The sequence below is a fragment of the Galeopterus variegatus genome, unplaced genomic scaffold, assembly GCF_000696425.1.
Source record: "Galeopterus variegatus unplaced genomic scaffold, G_variegatus-3.0.2 Scaffold979, whole genome shotgun sequence".
Classification (NCBI taxonomy): Eukaryota; Metazoa; Chordata; class Mammalia; order Dermoptera; family Cynocephalidae; genus Galeopterus; species Galeopterus variegatus.
In genome coordinates this window covers 56,810-77,340 of record NW_007727090.1, presented here as the reverse complement: position 1 = coordinate 77,340, position 20,531 = coordinate 56,810, and the positions used below count along the sequence as shown (strand labels likewise).

Here is a 20,531-nt window from a genome sequence, read left to right as displayed (position 1 = left end):
TGGTGGCTGGGGGATGGGGGGGTGGGCAGTGTCAGATTCTTTTTCTTAAAGGGCTAGATAGTAACTATTTTGGGCTTTGCAGACCATGTTGTCTTTGTCACAACTATTCAAGTCTGCCCTTGTAGTGTAAAAGGAGCCAGAGTTAATATGTAAATGAATTAGTGTGAGTATGTTTATGGACACGGAAATTTGAATTTCATGTAATTTCCGTGTATTACAAAACATTCTTCCTCTTTTTTTTTTTAACCACTTGAAAATGTAAGAAATCATTCTACACTCATAGGCTGTACAAAAATAAAAAATGGCAAAAGGCTGGATTTGGCCTGTGGGCTGTAGTTTGCTTACCTCTAACTTAGAACATTTGGGAATTAGTTTTAGATTGATTCTTTTTTTTTTTTTCCTTTTTGTCTTTTTTACTGACCGGTAATGGGATCGCAACCCTCAGTGTCGCGCCCGTACCGGGGACCGGCAACGGGATCGCAACCCTCGGTGCTGTGCCCGCACCGCGCTCAGCCAGTGAGCGGGAACCGGTCTCCACATGGGGTCCGAACCCTTGGTGGGAGTACCGCCGCGCTCCCAAGCGGGGCACTCTCCCGTGCGCCACCGGGCCGGCCCAATAGATTGATTCTAATAGTTTCATGATGGGGCTTTCTGTTGGAATGGTTTGGGAAATTTCTGAGAGGAGCTGCTTTTTTTTTTAAACAAATTATACATTATTGTACAGTTGGCCCTCTGTGTCCATGTGTTTCACATCCTCAGATTCAAACAACTGTGGATCGAAAGTATTCAGGAAAAAAAACCCAATAAAAAATAATACAAATAAAAAATAATACAGTATAACAACTATTTATATAGTGTTTACATTGTGTGAGGTTTTATAAGTAATCTAGAGATGATTTAGAGTATATGGGAGGATATGCATAGGTAATATGCAAATAATGTACCATTTTTTATCAAGGACTTGAGCCTGTGTGGGTTTTGGTATCTGTGGGGATCCTGGAATTAATTCCCCATGGATACCAAGGGATGACTGTAATATATACTTTATATAGTATAGATACTATATAATATATAGTCATTATTAAAGATATATATTCTCTATATATGATTTTTGTGTGCATATTAAAATTATTAACAAAATAAAAATGAGACTAAGTAAACAGAAAACACAAGAGGGAAGTGATAAAGAAACCATAGAGTTAATCTGATGGGTAATCATCCCCTTTCTACAAATATCCACTGTGTTTAGAAAGGGACGGCATTGGCAAGGCCATCTAAAGTAAGATTGTGTGATTTTAACTGTTCTTTTTGTCTTAAAAAAGAGAATTATGACTAGAATTTTTTTTATCCTTTTAAAAATATCAGTAGCAAATATAGGTCTTATTTTGTGTTCAGTTCTATTTTTGCCTTAACATTTGGGAGTCCTTCAGTCAAAGCATAATACCTTGCAAGCATGTTCCTGCTGTAAAATACCATAATTTATCCAATTTGTTCACACCCTGTTTGCAGAAGCTTTTGTTTTTAATATTTGAAAAAACACATAAGAGGCCTGGCTTAATATTTTTAAAATTTGCATTTCATTGGCTTTGTTTGAAGATTTAGGTAAAATTGAAAGTGCTATGTCATTTCAACTCCTACTCAAAACAATATTTTATTGACATGTAGCACTTTAAAGTTTTCAAAATACTACTGTGTAATTATTCGCTTTGATATTCATTAACAACCTTGTGAAAATAGGTGGGCAGGCATTTTTCTGTTTTATTGATTAAGGAAACTAGGTTCACAAAAATGAACTTACTTGTCTATGATCTTTATGGTCAATAAGCAAACAAAAGTACTTGATTTCAGGTCTAGGTGTTAATTTAGTGTGCTTTTTACAATCTTATTATCCCTTTTACTGCGCCCAGTAGACTCCTCACATTAAAGCACTATAAATGTTTCCTGACTGAATTTTTAGTACTAAAGCAATAATAAAGTCTATCTCATGAAACTTAGGAACCTATCATACTTCAAAACATTTAGTACAGGTGGAGTGTGCACAGAAAGATTATGGTCCATTTTTTTCATGTTGTGTTTATATCTCAATGCTCATGTATATGCTAGTGAGTATAGTTTCTAAAGCAACACTTTCTCCACACTGAATTTTTAATTATTATATTTATCATTATGGTGTTTTCCCTCCAAAAGTACTGCAGGATTTCCGAAGGCAGTGAACATGCCCAAATATTAATACTCTCCCCCTATCCGCAAGTTTTTAAAAAGGCATAGAGTGGTTTGGATATAAAGCAGCACACATTTGTGGACAGAATGGGTAGCTCAGGTGAGATGGGGAGTATGAAGCACTGTTACTCCCCCACTATTCTCACTCTAAAGTCATCTCATTTACACCAAGGCTCCCTAAGGGACCAGGCAGATTACAAAAAAAAAAAAAAAAAAAAAAAAAAAAAAAAAAAAAAAAAAAAAAAAAAAAAAAAAAAAAAAAAAAAAAATTCTAATAACTCAGAAATAACAACTTTCTGTATCTTGATTGCATGTTATTGTTCCTTATGCCCTGAGTTAGATAACCCTACCAGCTCATTACAATTATTTTTTAAGGGGAATCTACTCATTTGAAGGTTTACAGTGACAGGCAAAATATTGCTTACAAAAATTTTCTTAGATTTTCTGTCTTTCTGTAAACAGCTTTATTGAGATATAACCAATATACAATAAACTGTAGATACTTAAAGTATAAATTTGATGTTTTGATATATGAAAGCACTCATAAAACCATCACTATGATCAGGAAAGCAAATATATCATCAATCACAAAATTTCTTCCTGCCTTTTTCATAATCCCACTCTCTTGGTCCTACCTGTGGCACTTCCTATCCCCTTCACCCCCTGGCCCTAGGGAACGACTGATCTGATTTCTGTCACCACAGATTACTTTGCATTTTCTAGAGTTTTATATAAATGCAATCACACAGTACTTTATCATGCTTTCACATGGCATGATTATTTTGAGATTCATTAATCTTGTGTATGTCAGTATTAGTTCCTTTTCATTGCTGAGTAGCATTCCATTATATGGACGTACAAGAGTTTGTTTACTCATTCACCTGTTGATTGACATTTAAATTGCTAACAGTTATTGGCTATTACAAATTAAGCTGCTTCAAGTGTCTGAATTGACATGCTTTCATTTCTCTTGAATGGATACCTGGGAGTGGAATGGGTAGATCATAGGGTAGGTGTATGTTTAACAACTTAAGAAATTGACAAACTGTTTTTCGAAGTTGTATCATTTTACATTCCCACCAGCAATCTATTAGACTTCCAGTTTCTGCACATCCTTGTTAATACTTGATATGGTTAGTCTTTTTAATTCTAATACATAGATAGTGATATCTCATTGTGGTTTTGCATTTCTTGAATGACTAATAACGCTGAAGCTCTTTTGATGTGCTTATTTTCCATTCTCATAATTTCTATGGAGAAGTGACTTGAAAACTTTGCCTATTTCTTTTTTAACCGGGTTGTTTTATTATTATTGAGTTTTGAGTGTTGTTTATATATTATGGATACAAATCCTTTATCAGAGAGATTATTGGCAAATAATATATTCTCTCAGTCTGTGGTCTGTCTTTTTATCTTTCATTGTACTTTTTGAAGAATAACAGTTTTAAATTCTGATAAAGTCCACTTTATCAATTTGTTCTTTATGGATTGTGCTTTTGGTGTTGTATCCAAGAAATTTTTAATCCAAGGTCACATAAATTTTTTCCCATGTTTTTCTCTAGAAGTTTCATAACTTTAGCTTTTGCATTTACGTTTATGGTCCATTTGGAATTTATTTTTGTATCTGATGTGAGGTATGGGTTGAAATTCTTTTTTCTTTTTCTTTTGCATGTAGATATCCTGTTGTTCCAGCACAATTTATTAAAAAGATTATCCCTTTTCTACAGAATTGCTTTTGTGCCTTTGTAGAAAATCAGTTGTACATATAAGTGTTAGTTTATTTCTGGACTCTATTCTGTTCCATTTTTCTCTTTTTTTCTATTTTTACACTAATACCTCATTGGCCTGATTATTGTGGCTTTATAATGTCTTGAAGTCAGGTATTGTTATTCCTCAAAATATGTTTTTCATTTTAGAAGTTGTTTTGCTATTCTAGTTCCTTTGCATTTCCATATGAATTTTTTTTCCCATATGAATTTTAGATTCATTTTGTCAATTTGTATAAAATAGCCTGCTGGGATTTTGATTGGCATTGCATTGAATTTATAGATAAATTTAAGAAGAGTTAATGCCTGATTCACAAATTGTTTTTTGCTTAATTAAACTGTTAAATTTTAAAAAAGTAAGAGTTGGCTTATTAACAATGTCAATTTCTGTTAACAATGTTTTGCAGTTTTCAGTGACAGATCCTAAACATCTTTTGTCAAACATATTCCTAAGTATTTCTGTTTTTGATGTTATTGTAAATGATACTTTAAAATAATTTTAATTTAATCAGCTAGCAAATATGAATTCGATGGCATAAAATTGTTTGTAATATCCCCTTATCCTTTTAATATCTGTAGGTTGTGTACTACTATCACCTCTCATTTTTTTTTTATTGAATCATAATTGATTATGCATATTTTTGGGATTCAGTGTTGACATATGTTGATCAAATCAATATTACTTGTTATGTATATTGTTACAAATTGTACTTATTCTTGTCCAATCTCTCTCTATCTAACCCTCTCTTCCTCCCCCCTCCCACCACTGATAACCCTAGATTTCTTCTCTCCCTCTGAAAGAGTAATGGTTATTCTGTTGATTTGTTGCCTAGATGATCTGTCCAATGCTGAAAGGTGTGTTCAGGTCCCCAAATATTATCACAGAGCAGATGCTTCTTCTGTCACTCTGGAATGGGCTTTGTGGAGAGAGACATCTTCTTGTCTTTGGTCTTTGCTGGTGACTCTCCTTGTGACACTCCAGTGGCTGGTGGACCATCTGCGTGGTGGTTGTGGTGTGGGCTGGCAGACCATCTGCGTGGTAGTTGTGATGTCTAGCCACTTTTGCAGCAGCTATGGTTACTGTGGTGGCTGTGGTGGGCCACCCACAGGGAGGTGATGTTTTTGGCATGCTCCTTGGCACTGGTGGTGTGCCTGGTTGTGGGTGGGGGGTCTAGTCCCTAGCTCCAAGCCCTGGGTCCCTGGGTGGGACCCGAGGTGCTGGTGGTGTGTGTGGTTGTGGGTAGGTGTTCCTGTCTCTGGCTCCATACTTCAAGTCCCCTGGCAGGCCCCAGGCACTGGTGGTGTGCCTGGGCTGGAACTAATTTTTGTCCTTTGCTTACTTCTATAACGGGGGAACTTCCTGTGGGAACCAGTACTTCAGCTCTGTGGTTGAGCTAAATTGCTGCTTTGCTGCTGTTTCCCTAGGGAAGGCTTTTTGTGCAACTCAGATTTTAATGGTTGACCTTATAGGTATTTCTGGCTCTCCAGAGACCCGGTGCACCTGGCTTGTGTAGAAAGTCTGATCTGGGCCTGAGTCTTTTCATCAAACCACACCCCATGCAATTCTGCATTCCTGACCAGTCTCCTCTGAGTGGTCCTGAGCTGATTGGGGGCAGATCGGCTGTCCTTGCTGTGTCCCATTGTTCTCTCGGTGGGCCGGTCTCCCCCACTGCCCATGCTCCGAACACTTCCCATGGGATGGGCCCTGCACCGGTCCCTTGCGTTGACTCACTGGTCTCTGAATGGCTCCCCTTTTCAGCTATTCTGGGTCCTCGCTCCTGTGTGGGTCCATGGAAACCCTATTAGTGGTCTTGCTGTCCTGGGGGCCACCAAGGTCCTCTTCTCCTCTGCCACCTCCAAGCAACTACTTCCAAAGGGCACAGCTGAGTCTTCTGCCGACTCCTGCTCCGTGTGCTCAGCAGCTGCAGGCTTAAAGTGGCCACAGCATGAAATACTCCAAGCAGTTTTTTCTTTCTCTCATCGTGGCTTCTCCCCCTTCATGCACTCCATAGGTCTCTCCTCCTCTTCCCCTGAGCTCCAGCAGCCCCAGCTTGGCTGATGTTATATTTTTACAGCTGTAAATTGGTTGATCTGTGTGAGAGAGTGACGCTGGGGACCATCTATTTTGCCATCTTGACCTGAACTCCTCTCTCATTTTTTTGTACTAATTTGTGTCATTTCTGTAGTTTTTCCTGGTCAGTCTGGTTAAAGTTTCTTCAGTTTTATTGATCTTCTTAACCAGTTTTGGCTTTCTTGATTTTTATCTAATATTTTTGTTTTCTGTTTCATTATATTTCTATCTGATGTTTATTATTTCCTATCTTTTGCTTGCTTAGGTTTAATTTTCTCCCCCCCACCAGTTTCTTTTGGAAGAAGTTGAGGTCATTACTTTGAAACCTTTCTTCTTTTCTGATATAGGCATTTAGTGTCTATATTTAGTGTTATACATTTTTACTGGAATTTTTTACTTTAAGCAATATTCCACATTATTTTATGCTGTGTTTTCATTTTAATTTACTAAAAAATCCTTCTAATATCTTTTTGGATTTCTTCTTTAATCCATAGGTGTACTTAGAAGTGTATTATTAAGTTTCCAAATGTTTAGGGCCTTTTTGGATATTTTTCTGTTATTGATTTCTATTATTAATTCTATTTTTGTGTGACTTGAATCCTTTTAAATTTATTGAGACTGTTTTATGGCCAAGAATATAGTCCACCGTGGTAAATGTCGTGTGTGTTCTTGAAAAGAATATGCATTCTGCTTTGTTGGATGAAGTGTTCTTGAAATGTCTATTAGGTCAAGTTGGTTTATAATGTTGTTCAAATCTTTATCTTCACTGATTTCTGTCTATTTGTTATATCAGTTATTAAAAGAAGGGCAATGAAATCTCCATCAATAATTGTGGATTGGTCTATTTCTCCTTGTGGTTCTGTCAGTCTTTTGCTTCACATATTTCAAAACTCTGTAATTAGGTGCATAAATGTTTTAGATTGTCATGTCCTGTTGGTGAATTAACCCCTTTTTCATTATGAAATGATCTTCTCTATCCCTGGTAATATTTGTTGCTTTGAAATCTACTTTATCAGATGTGAATATAGCTATTCGAACTTTCTTTAACTAATCTTGCAATCACTCATTTCCTTTTGCTTGTTTGTGTTTCATAGTTAATTTTTTTGTGTGTGTGTGGCTGGCTGATAGGGGTCTGAACCCATGACCTTGGTGTTATAAGGCTGTGCTCTAACCAATTGAGATAATTAGCCAGCCCTAACATTGATATCTTGTACGTAGTTTGTAATTGGGTCTTGCATTTTTATTTCTGCCTTTTCAGTGGGAAGTTTAGACTATTTGAATTTAATGTGATTATTGATATGTTTAGGTTTAAATATTTTTCTTTTCTCATCCCATTTGTTTTCCCTTTTATCCTCTTTTTATCCCTTCTTTTGGATTTTTTTTAAATTCCACTAAATCTCCTTTGTTGTTTATTAGCTGTATCTTCTTGTTTTATTATTTTAGTGGTGGTTTTAGTATTTATAATGTGTGACTATGTCTTTAACTTATAGTCTAAGTGATATAATGCCTCTAAGTATCATATCACTTCATGTATAGTGGAAGAACATTAACTGTATACTTACATTTCTATCCTCCCAAGCTTAGTACTAATGTTATACATTTTACTTCTACCTGTGTTATAAACCCCACACTACACGGTTATTATTTTTGCTTTAAATGGTCAATAAATATTTATCAGTTTAGTTAAATTTCATGTCTTTGTGTGAAACCAGACTTCCATCTGGTTTCTGGTTATCATTTTCTTTAGCATTTTTTATAATGAAGGTCTGATGGTGATGATGAATTCTTTAAGATTTGGTACATCTAAAAAATCCTTTATCTAATCTTTATTTTGAAAGATATTTCCATTGGGGGTAGGATTTTAAGATTGCAGTTTTTCTTTTCTTTTGTACTTCACTGTTGCTTCAAGGTCGTCTTGCTTATGTTATTTCTGACGATTAACCTGCTGTTATCCATATCTTTGTTTCTTCGATGTGTCTTTTTTTCCAGATGATCTTTTAGCTTGGTGTCCTCAATTTGGATTTAGTATCCTACCTTTAAAAACTGTTCAATACTTTCACATCTATGTTAATATTTATCTTTTATTTTTTAATATAGGCCTGAAATGTTAGAAGATTCTCCTCTGGTCCCCAAGAAAGGCAGTTTCCAGATTGCTCATTGCAACTGCAGTGTTCATGAGTGTTGTGAATGTCATGTGCCTGTGCCAACTGCCAAACTCAACAACACTCTTCTTATGTATTTGAAAATCACATCTGGTGGAGTAATTTTTCAGTCACCACTAATGTCGGTTCAGCCCATAAATGTCGGTAAGTTGTGCATTAAAATGGTAATGTATCTAAACATCAGCCATACAAACAGGTTAAAAATTGTTTACAAAAGTTTTCACTAGCTTATCTCACTTTGACCAACAGCGTAGTGATGGTCAATGTAGTATTAGGGTGTCTTAGAAGCAGCTTCTAGAATGATTTAACAGTGGTGTAGATATCTGTGTAATTGTCACTAAAATTCTTTTTAGAAAACAGTTTGATTTCTTTAAATCCTGGATCTGTCTAATGAATATGCATTGTTTGGTTATCACTGTTTTACATCTCTGATAACTATTTCTGAAAATAATTAGTAGCTTGAATGTTCTTGCTTGAATGTTCCTGGGGAATGAGAAAAAGTTCTTGCTTCATAGAGCAGGGCAAACAATAGTGGGCAGAGACAAATGATAAAAAGGTAAACGAATAAGTAAGTAATTTGCTGTACAAACCTGATTATTAGAAACCTCAAGTAATAGGTAATGACCCATTTTGTTAGTGCAAAGATCTCCCAAATTTCTTTTGGTCCTCTTGAAAATACAATTACAAATGTAAATAATATAGGCAAATGTTAACTTAAAATATTTAATTTATTAATTCAGTTTTGTATACATATGTTAAATTATGTATATATTATATAAATTTAAGTGTTACTCTTTTCCATCTCCTGAAATGATTATATGCAAACTCTTTATATCCATCTTTGCATCATTGATTTTGATGTCACTGGAGCCACTTTTCTAAGTATCTGACACAATTTTTCAAACAACTCTAATGTCACTTCTAAGTTACTAGAGATATAGCACTTTTCAATCTGTGTATGACTTCATATTTTAACATTAGCACTTTCAAGTAATTTGTCCTCTAGGGAGATATTTGTGATTCCTACAGCATAATTAAAATGTCATCCAAACAATTCAATAGTGAAGTTATACTGTAGAAAAAAAAAATTACAAAATATTTATTAAATACCATCTTCTCCTCTCAAAACCAATTCTACTTGGTGATTTTTAGAAGCATTTGGAGCCAGCATTGAATTGATGTTTTTTTTTTTTTTTTTTTTTGTTTTTTTTTTTTTTTTTTTGTTTTTTTTTTTTTTTTTTTGTTTTTTTTTTTTTTTTTTTGTTTTTTTTTTTTTTTTTTTGTTTTTTTTTTTTTTTTTTTGTTTTTTTTTTTTTTTTTTTGTTTTTTTTTTTTTTTTTCCTTTTTTTTTTTTTTCGTGTCCGGCAACGGATTGCAACCCTCAGTGTTGCGCCCGTACCGGACCGGGACCGGGAACGGAATCGCAACCCTTGGTGTTGCTCCCACACCTCGCTCAGCCAGTGAGCGGGAACCGGTCTGTATGTGGGATCCGAACCCTCGGCGGGAGTGCCACCGCGCTCCCAAGCGGCGCACTGTAGCAGTGCGCCACCAGGCCGGCCCGAATTGATGGTTTTTTTAAAAATAGAGTGTTTAGGGCCGGCCTGGTGGCGCACTCGGTAGAGGGCAGCGCTCCCACTGAGGGTTCGGATCCCATATTCAGACCGGTCTGCTCACTGGTTGAGCGCGGTGCGGGCGCGACACCGAGGGTTGCGATCCCGTTGCCGGTCACGAAAAAAGACAAAAAGGAAAAAAAAAAATAGAGTGTTTAAGGGAAAGTGTTGTGATAGAAGAATTGATAAGAACATGACATTTTTCTTAATTTTATCTATATGCAGAGAAATTTTTGGAGAAAAATCTTTCCTTGTATTAGAACATATATGACAGGCAGTATCCAAAAATTGTTTAAGTGACATGGGAGAAATAAAACAGGTGGTGTGGTGGTGTGATGGAATGTCAGGGGTGGGAGCTATTACTTTTGCTGTGGAGGTCAAAGAAGGCCTCTTTTAGGACAAAGCATTTGAGCTGAATGAAGAAGAGATAGCCATGCAAAAATCCAGAGTTAAAGGTGCTCCATCCAGGAAGAGCAGCATTCACAAAATCCTGGAGATGGAATGCACCTGGTAGTTTGAAGAACAAAAGAGAAGGCCCTTGTTCTTGGAGTGAATGAGATATGAGAGTATTAGGAGATGGTGTCAGAGTTATCTAGGTCCAGAGCATCTCATAGGCCAGGGTTACAGAGTTTGGATATTATTCTAATTGCAATGGAAACTTTTGAATCTGGAGAGTGATATGATCAGAGAGATACACGTGTGTGTTTAAAATTTACTCTGGATTGTAGAGAACGAAACTGATACAGAAGGGGGTGAAGGATGGTTGGAAGAGTGGAAGGAGGCATCCAGATAGGAGGCTTCTGGAATAGTCCAGTTGGTTTGGGGTTGTAGCAGTGGAGAAGTAAAGAATTGATTAGAATTGGATCTATTTGGGAGATGGTGATGAGTGGACTTTCTAGTGGATTGGGTTGTAGGGTGTGAAGGACAGAGAGGAATCAAGGATAACTCTTAGATGTGGACTGAGCATCTGGGTGAGTAGTAATACCAGTTACAAGGATACGGACACCCAGGGAAGATTAGGAGTGTGTGCAGAAATCAAGAGCTCTATTGTGTTTACATTATGTTTATGTATTAGAAACCCAGGAGATGTTGAGCAGTCAGTTGGATATATGAGTCTAAAGTTCAGGGGAGGTATATATTTGGGAGTCGTTAGCATATAGAGATTTATGGGATTGTATGAGATCACCAATTTAGAGTTCAGGAAGAGAAAGACTAAGGGGTAGTCAGCAAGAATGAAAGAGTAAAGGAGTGTGGTGTCCTAGAAGCCAAGTGAAAAAAGTATTTCAAGAAGGAGAGAGCGATTAGCTCTATGTGGTATGCTACTGAGAGGGAGAGTAAAATGAATAGGAAATTTATGTCAGGTATGGTAAAGGGCAGTGACCTCGATAAGAGCAGTTTCAATGGGCTGATGAGGAGGAAGATCTGACCAGAGTAGGTTAGCTAGGGCATGCATGGGATGCAAAGTGGAGAGTGAGTGATTACCAGTCTTCTGAAGAATGTTAATCTGAAGAAAGCAGGCAGGTGGGGGTATATCTGGGATTGGGTATATAGGGGATTCAGGGAAAATTCATTTTTAGATTTCTAATATTAATGCATGTTAGTATGCAAATAGGAAATGTACATTAGTTTGTAATTACATGATTTCACTCCTCTTTGGTGTCTTTGTTTTGTTTTCTTTTTGGTCATGGGAACAAAGTAAATTTAACCTATTTTTTTCCAGACTTTACTGTTTAGTTCTCCCTACTTTACGGTAACTAAAATTTGTAATATGTTGCATAAAATAAAGTCTCATTAATTTTGCCTATAGAAAAAGAGGAAAATTATGTCCAAATTCCTGAAAATATAGAAACTGAAAAATATCTTATGCCATTTTATTCATTGAAAATAAAATCCAAATCAGTAAATATTTCAATGTAATGATAATTTCTATGTACATGAGTCGTCCTGTTAATTGGATAAACCTTACAAATATAGAGATGTGCAAAGAAGAAAATGCATCATCCAGTTTCTATCATTTTGGCAATCTTCCTATTTTAATATATATTTGTACGTATCCTTTTTATTTGTCTACTTTAGCAAATCAGGAATCTAAGTATAAATGTGTGAAAAATTTTTTAAACTTAACAACATTAAACACTTTCAATATTCTTCTGCAATGATTTTTAATGGCTGTATAGGTTTCCATTATGGTATGAACCATAATTTATTAAAGCAATCTTTTAGTGTAAAATGTTTAAATTGTTCCTAGAAATATTTTAAAGGTTTTGTTATATGTTTAAAACCATAGATACACATGTGTAGCCACATGCATATATACAGAAATACATATACATACGTAAACACACACACATGCATTTGAACTCAGAAATCATTGGCCAGGTTAAATTTCCCATTAAGCAAAGAAACTTTATCCCTTTTTCTGGTGACAAATCAGGGCCTGCTGATGCTGCATTTATTGCTTGGGAATATTCAGGCTGTGGGTTATTGAGTAGGTGTTGTCTGGATTGATTGTTGTGATTTAAAATTAATAGATATGCTGAATTTTGCATAGTTTTATGCATTTGTCAAACAGTGTTCTGCAAAATGCTTTTTTCCCTGCTACCCACTAAAACAAGTGGGGTGGGTGGGGTTGTGGGGGAGACTTCAAATAAATTTGAGAAATGCTTGGTTAAATAAAGTTAAGGCTTTTTACAGCAGAAAAATCATATTTGTCAAAATAATCTTGTTTATCACTTGGGGGAAGAAAATGAAGATACATGGATTGCTATGATATGGTACAAGGAAAAGTCCCAATATTATAGCTTAATTTTGGTTTTGTGATTAGCCTTTGAATAAAGTCACCTTTTAAGTAGTTGAAAAGAAGGATATGCTGAAAATTCGTTTTGACTTCATTTTATTTAGATGTGATTGTCAGGAAAATTGCTTGACTTAAAAGTATTCTCTTTTTTTCTTAAGTGAAACCTGATCCACCATTAGGTTTACATATGGAGATCACAGATGATGGTAACTTAAACATTTCTTGGTCCAGCCCAACATTGGTACCGTTTCAACTTCAATATCAAGTGAAATATTCAGAGAATTTTACAGGAATTATGAGAGAAGTAAGTATATTTTAGTAAATAAAATGAGAAGTTGAGAAACGAATGAAGACCCCCCCCAAGTCCCATTGAAATTACTCTTTATCTACTAAATATGCATGTTACTTCTAGAACAGAATGAATTATAATCCAATATTATATATCATAGATGACATATTATCTACGATATATAATATTGAATTTTATACACACACACACAGCTACAGGAAGTACAATTACAGAAACTTGAATTCATAATTATAATTTTTTTCACCTACAGACCACTGATTTTACATTTCATCTTTATATTTTTTATAGCTCAGTATATTTGTTTATATGCATTTTTGCTATAAAGTGTGTCACATCTTTTTTACATTTATTCAGTAAGTATTTATAGAGCACCTGCTAGGTGCCCAGAACTGTTCTATGTGCATCAGTGTACACTGGGATGGTATTACAAGACACAAGGAGTTTGGGAGTGTTGGAGGTAGATGGAAGGTTGTAATAATAAGTGGAGGTTGGGGCAGGTCACAGTGAGAGGAGACATTTGAGCAAGGATTTAAAGGAGATAGTGTTGTAGATATCTAGGGGACTTGGGTTTTTTTTTTTTTTTTTTTAAATTTTTAAATATGACCGGTAAGGGGATCTTAACCNCCCGTGGCCTTGGTGTTATCAGCACCGCACTCTCCCGAGTGAGCCACGGGCCGGCCCGGGACTTGGGTTTTAAACAGAGAACAGCAATGCAGAGGCCAGTGGGCTGAGGGGAGTGAGTGAAGGCTGTAAGGTCACTGAGGAAGGAGACGCCAGCCAGGGAAAGGAAGAAAAGATTTTGTTAGCAAGCAGCAAGTGGACCTGCTGGCCTGAGCCAAAAAATGGCGCCAGCACTGAGAGGCAGTTGGGTGTCTTTCTTTTATAGGGTTAAGATTAACATCTGGCCTAGCCTAGGAAGATGGTTACAATTGTTCCATTCCAGGTGCAGCTTGCTCATGGGAACAGAGACTTAGGGAGACAGAAACCTTAGCCTAAGGAGGGGAACAGTTACAATGTTACACTCTGGGTACAGCTTGCTCAGCCTGCTGGTGGGAACAGAGACTTAAAAGAGATAGAAACTTAGAGGAAGGAAACTTAGAGAAACAAAACTGAAGGGTGGGGCTTCTCAAAGTCAGGTTCTCAGTTCCAGAGACCTAACAAAGGCGACAGTAGTAGTGGAGGAAGTAAGAGACAGGTGGGGAGGAGAAGGATCTCAGGATTGACCTCTTGGGCCATGTGAATACTTTGCCACTTTGTGAAACTAATTGTTGTAAAATTTAGAGGTAAAAATCAGTCTTTTTTAGATCTGGACTAATTTTTTTAAGACTTTATTTTCACAGAGCAGGATGGGAATCCTCAGTGTCATGTATGGAAAAAAGCAGAGTTAAGGCTTCTGTGGGCTTTAGTGTTCTCATCTGTAAATTGGAGATAATAGGATTTTAACTATGGATGATCTGATATTGTTCCATGCATTCCTGATGCCTTTCATCATTTTTAGTCTATACCTTCCCTCCCCCCAACACACATAGCCTTAAGAAGCCAGAGAGCTTAATAGCTTTGAAGTATTGGAAAACTGAATTTATTTGCTAAGCAATTCTTTGCTAGTGGTTGTTTTATGCAGGGTTTGTTCTCAGATATTTTTCCTCTGGTTTGTAAATTATACTTTGATTTATGCACTGTAGCTTGTCATCAGGCTCAGCTTCTTAAAATTATTCCTGTCCTCTTTCTGTGCACCTCTTCTCTACGAATGCATAGTTCTCTGTCTACTTCTGGCACATCATTTTCTACCAGGTGTGTCTTACAGATGGCAGCAGTGGCTTGAAGGTTCCTACTAACTTTAGCTGCATTTCTTAAAATTCTAAAAGTCATATATTCATCATCATTCAGTTAGCAATATTTACTAATTGTCATTATGATTTTTTTCTTGGGCTCATGCACTATTAAAAAATTTATTGACTAATATGCAAACATTTGTTATTTGGTTATGGATTTCTGTTTTAATTCCATTGTGGCCACATAACTACTCTGCAAGATTTTAATTCTTTGAAATTTGTTGAGACTTGCTTATGATCAATTTTGGTAAAGGTTCCACATTGCTCTGATGTTATAAAATACTATTTAACAGGCTGATGAGATTGTCTCATCTACATCCCTGCTAGTAGACAGTGTGCTTCCTGGGTCTTCTTATGAGGTTCAGGTGAGGAGCAAGAGACTGGATGGACCGGGAATCTGGAGCGACTGGAGTAGCCCTCATATCTTTATCACACAAGGTAGGTTTTGTACTAGTAGCTTCTATTGAGAGTGAAATATATTTCCTGAATTTTCCTTTGGCATATTATAAGCATCTTAAGTGTTATGGCTCTGAAAAAAAGAGGGAGGGGGGACACAATAGTAACTATTTAAATTTTGAACAGGCTAATTTGTTAATTAAAATTGTGTCAGAGCTCCTAGGTGTATGTGCTTTCATAGCAATATCTTTTTGAATTACTTTTTCTATTAAAAAATAAAAAGTTAGTATAACAGTTTCAAATTAGCAAGTTCAGAATACCACTTGTGCTGATAATTTAATTTACATTTTAAAACCAAGTATATTTATTTGACATAAATTTCAAATATTAAAATGTATTTTAATATTGCATATCACATAATAAATGAATTCTTTTCACTCCAGATGTCTGCTTTTGAGAATTTTCAATGCCAGTTTTTTTGTTGTTGTTTCTCTTTTTGGGGGCTGGCTGGTATGGGGATCTGAACCCTTGACCTTGGTGTTACAATACCATGCTATAACCAACTGAGCTAATAATGTCAATTCTTTCTATGTTCAAAGTTATTTTTAACATCAGAAAATCTGCAGTTTATTTACAACTTCCTTATGAAGATGAAGTGAAATGTTTTACATAAAGGTTCAGGAGCCTTGAGTCCTAACCCTGCCACATGCTATGTTGTGACAATTAAAAGACATTTAATGGTCCTTTGATTGACTGTCTGATCTCTCAAAAGGGGAAGATTTTTCTTGTTCAAACTTTCTTAGGTTGATTATGGATATATGGAGATAGCAAGTACCATGTAAAATACTAAGCAAATATTCAACCCATTTAACTTAACACATTTGTTTATTGATTACTTAATATTTAAAAAACACTGATTAGTCAAAAAGCAAGTAGCATTAGTGTTTCAAGAACATTGGCTTTGGAGTCTGATAGAAGTTTATAGAAGTCCTGGCCTCACCACTTATTTGGAGAGTTTTTTAACCTTTCTATGCTTCAACTTCCTCATCTGTGAAATAGGGATGTTTTTATATCGATAAGATGAAAGAATGCACATAGAGTGCTTATCAGAGTGCCTGACCTTTAGTAAGCACTCAGTAAATATTAGATACTATTATAGTTTATGAATCCACATCTTGAGTATTCAGAATCTCAAGGTCCAGTGAGGTTGAGAGGTCGATCTGTTGTGTAACTAAATGCTTAACACAAGTGAGACTGCAAAAAGAGCTAAATGAAGTGCTAAGCAATGGGAGCAATTAATTCTGACTGGGAGAATCAGGGACCTTGCACGAACAGATTTATAATTATAATTTTAAAAGTATAAGTATAATTTATAAGTATAATTAATGTATAATGTATAATTATACATTAATTTTGCATCTCTGTTCCTCAAATAGTTACGGGTTATCACAATGTGTGTAATATGATGGTGACAGTTTAGCTTTTGGAATTTTTCTTTTTCTAAGGAAGGCTCAATCTTCTGTCTTCAGTTATATGTCATTGATTAATAGGTTTTAGTGACCAGATGTGCAATATGTAGAGGTGTCTTATTTTGTTTTCTGTTGCTTATAATACAATATCTGAAACTGGGTAATTTATAAAGAAACAAAGCTTATTCCTTACAGTTTTGGAGTCTGGGAAGTCCAAGGTCAAGGGGTGCAGCTCATGAGAGCTTTCTTGGAGGGGGCTCTCTGCAGAGTTCTGAGATAGTACAGGGTATCACACAGCAAGTGGGCTGAGTGCGTCCACGTGCTCTTTCCTCTCCTTACAAAGCCACCAGTCTACCCTAATAATAACCAATTAATCAATTAACCCATTAATCCATGAATGGATTAATTCACTCATGAAGGCATAGCCCTCAGGATCCAGTTATCTCTTAAAGGCCCCACCTTTCAATTACCATATTGGGGATTAAGCTTCATGAGCTTTGGAGGGGACAAACATTCAACCATAGCAAGAGGGGGATGAATTAACATCAAATTTCAAAGATGTCCCATGTGGAGGTTTTTACATAGAATGGGGTGAGTGGGTGTTGAAGATAAAGTTTTACCAATGAAGTAAAGGTCAACAGCTCCTACCTCCACTGAGTGGGCTGTAGCTTGTCACCTTCATTTAACCATCTGGTGAAATGTTTCTCTTTCACAGTAAAATGGCTTCATTCTTCACCATTTTACTTCTTAATTGGAACTGAAAACCTAATCTCTCTGAAAAAGAGGGAAATTGTAAAAGAATCAATTTTGTTTTGCAAAGTTTGCTAGGATTCAAGTTATACATTAAGACTTTTCTAGAATAATAATTCTTAGCAATATTATTTATTGAGTTAAGATGCGAATTTAGATTCAGTATACATAATGGTTTTTGAGTTACATTTCACCCAAGATTTTATTTTGTGTTGTTCACCTTAGGTTTTTAGGCCTTTGGATGGACATATTTCTAGCTCTGCTTTACTTTATACAGAACTCTTTTATAATTAATATCAACATCTGTAGGATTACATTTGCTGGGTTTCTTAATATGTTGGCTCATATTTTTGTGTTTCACACATAATATAATCAGATTTATTAATATGAACTACACTGCACACAACTTTGCCAATTTATTTGCTTGTACAATATCCAACAATATTGCCATTAATACTTAGCCTTTTAGTTATTCACTACTCAGGTCCCTCTAGTGACTTTTGACATGCCAAACAGAAAAATCTGAAAATAAGTGAAAAATCTAGACTTTGAGTAAATAGCTGCCACAAAGGGCATCATTTGTTGATTTAGCAATGAGTATAAAGTTAAGCTTACTAATGTAACGAACTTGGATAACTTAGTTGCCATTGAATAGTAACAGGTGAGCATTAAGGGAAAGACAGAAACTCACCAAATAGAAAGCAGACTAGGGACACCAAGACTGGGGACAAAAGCTTACCCACATAGGTAGCTCCCAAGAATATTTTTCTGTTACAGTGTCATCTACTGTAATGATGTAACAATATAGTGATGTGTACTGAATCACAGATAAAATGTATAATTAGGCTCAAAATTCCCTATTGAATAATAATAATAATAATTGACAGTTATAGGGTGCTTCCTGTATTTTAGGCATTGTTACAAGTGCTTTACATATATTATCATTTTTATCCTTTCAACAACCCTATGAGATAGGTACTGTTATTGCTCTTTTACAGATAAGGAAATTGACATTTAGAGAGGTTAAGTAACTCGTAAAAGTGCACACAGAAAGTAGTAGAGCTGGGTGTCTAATTCCAAAGTCTATGTTTATAAACCCTAATAAGGAAGATGAGTGCATAATATATAATTACACAAGATTTCCATTGGCACTAAAAATTGATACTCAAAACTAGTAAGCAGTAAGCTTAATTATGTAGAACTAATAAGGAAGATGAGTGCATACTATATAATTACACAATATTTCCATTGGCACTAAAAATTGATACTCAAAACTAGTAAGCAGTAAGCTTAATTATGTAGAACATTTTAATAGAGCAGCTCATTTCCTACACTGTGCGTGGAACATGAGGTTTTACCGTTGCTTAGGTTTTTTAGGTTTGGGTTTGCTGAATGACCTTGGCAGCAATTTCTGTACTTCACAGCACCTACTGCAATTACATCTTATCCACTGAATGGTGTGCAACAGCAAAGTATGTTTCTCCAAACCTGGAAACTTCCTATTCTTTGTGTAAAGAGATTTGAATCCTTCTTTCTTAAGTCTAGGTATTTAATATTATTAGATTCTCCTCTACTGTTCACCAGTAGGTGCTGTAATGGCATCCACCCAACTGAAATACTCTGTACGTTAGCTCTCCCCACTCACGGTTTCACTTCCTGAGGTTTCAGTTATCCTTAGTCAACAAGTCTTAAAATATTAAATGGAAAATTCTAGAAATAAGCAATTTAAAAGTTATAAATTGTGCTTCGTTCTGAGTAGTGTGATAAAATTTCTCACTGTCCCACCTGGGACATTAATCATCCATTTGCCCAGTGTCTCCACAATGTACGCCTGCTGCTAGTCACTTAGTAGCTGTCTCAGTTATCAGATCAACTGTCGTGGTACCACAGTGCTTATGTTCAAGTAACCCTTATTTTACTTAATATTGGCCCCAAAGAGCAAGAATAATGATGCTGGCAATTCAGATGTGGCAAAGAGAAGCCATAAAGTGCTTCCTTTAGTGAATAGATGAAAGTTGTTGACAATAAGGAAATTTTACAAACTGTATGCTGAGGCTGCTAAGATCTATGGTAAGAACGAGTCTACTATTCATGAAACTGAGAAGAAGGAAAAAGAAATTTGTGTTAGTTTTGTTGTTGCACCTCAGACTGCAGAAGTTATGGCCACAGTGAATAAGTGCTTAATTAAGACGGAAAAACCATTAAATTTGTGGGTGGAAGATATGAACAGAAACGTGTTCCAATTGATGACAATTGCTACTGTCTGTGGCTTCAGGCAACCACTGGGGGTCTTGGAACATATTCCCTTCAGATAAGGGGGGATTACTGTAATATTGGGTCACTAATTTATTTAGAGTGAATATGCACACCTTCCTTATCATTTCCAAACACTCTGGATTTTATTGACTCCTTTTTGAACAGAGGTTGCCTGTGCATTGCTGCCATAGCAAACAGAATGTCGATCATCAGTACCTTTATAGCTACTACTTTTTATTCAAGGGTACAACTGTAGCTACCAAGTACACAGTTAATGAAGCATTAACTATTCCTAATCAAGGGATTTTTATGGATTCTTTTTAAAATGAATTGGCTAAGTTCTTTCCCTATAGCTGTTTGGATGTCTTGGACTTCTAGAGGAAAATCTAGAACGTTTGCAGAACTTATGAGGTCCAGGAATATTGCGATTAGATTGTGCTACATATTGAACACGACTTTAGAAGTGCTGAATTCTTGTAATACCTTTATTAGCTCCATTTTTGTTTCCACCAAAGAAGAGAAGAAACAGATATTAGGCAATTTGTACATTTCACACTTGGCACTCATATAATGAGTTAGAGAAAACGTTTTCCCCTTAAAGAAAAATGGGTGCATTTGCTCCAAGAACAAAAAAGTCTATTTTCTGGAGCTAATATAAACACATTTAAAATAACTCTAAAATGTTTTGATTCATGATTTATATTCTTTTGAGTAATTCACTAATATTTATCAATAGAATTTCCTCTTTAAATAAAGTTTATTAATGTAGATCTTGCAAAGGTATTACAAAGAAAATCATTATTGTTTTCTGATTCTACAAATTAAATATCACATAGTACCTCCTATCAGAATAAAAGGTATATTTATATTATTTTGCAAATTAAATATCCAA

At 35.6% G+C, this 20,531-nt stretch overlaps 1 protein-coding gene across 1 annotated transcript in view; it reads left to right on the top strand.

Annotated features, from left to right (window-relative positions):
• Positions 1-20,531, top strand: part of LEPR (leptin receptor) — an 87,968-nt gene that overhangs the window by 25,646 nt on the left and 41,791 nt on the right. Inside the window, exons 4-6 of the mRNA XM_008573983.1 lie at positions 8,155-8,363; positions 12,785-12,930; positions 15,062-15,206. Coding sequence (XP_008572205.1) covers positions 8,155-8,363; positions 12,785-12,930; positions 15,062-15,206 — 500 coding nt within the window. The remainder of the gene's footprint in view (positions 1-8,154; positions 8,364-12,784; positions 12,931-15,061; positions 15,207-20,531) is intronic.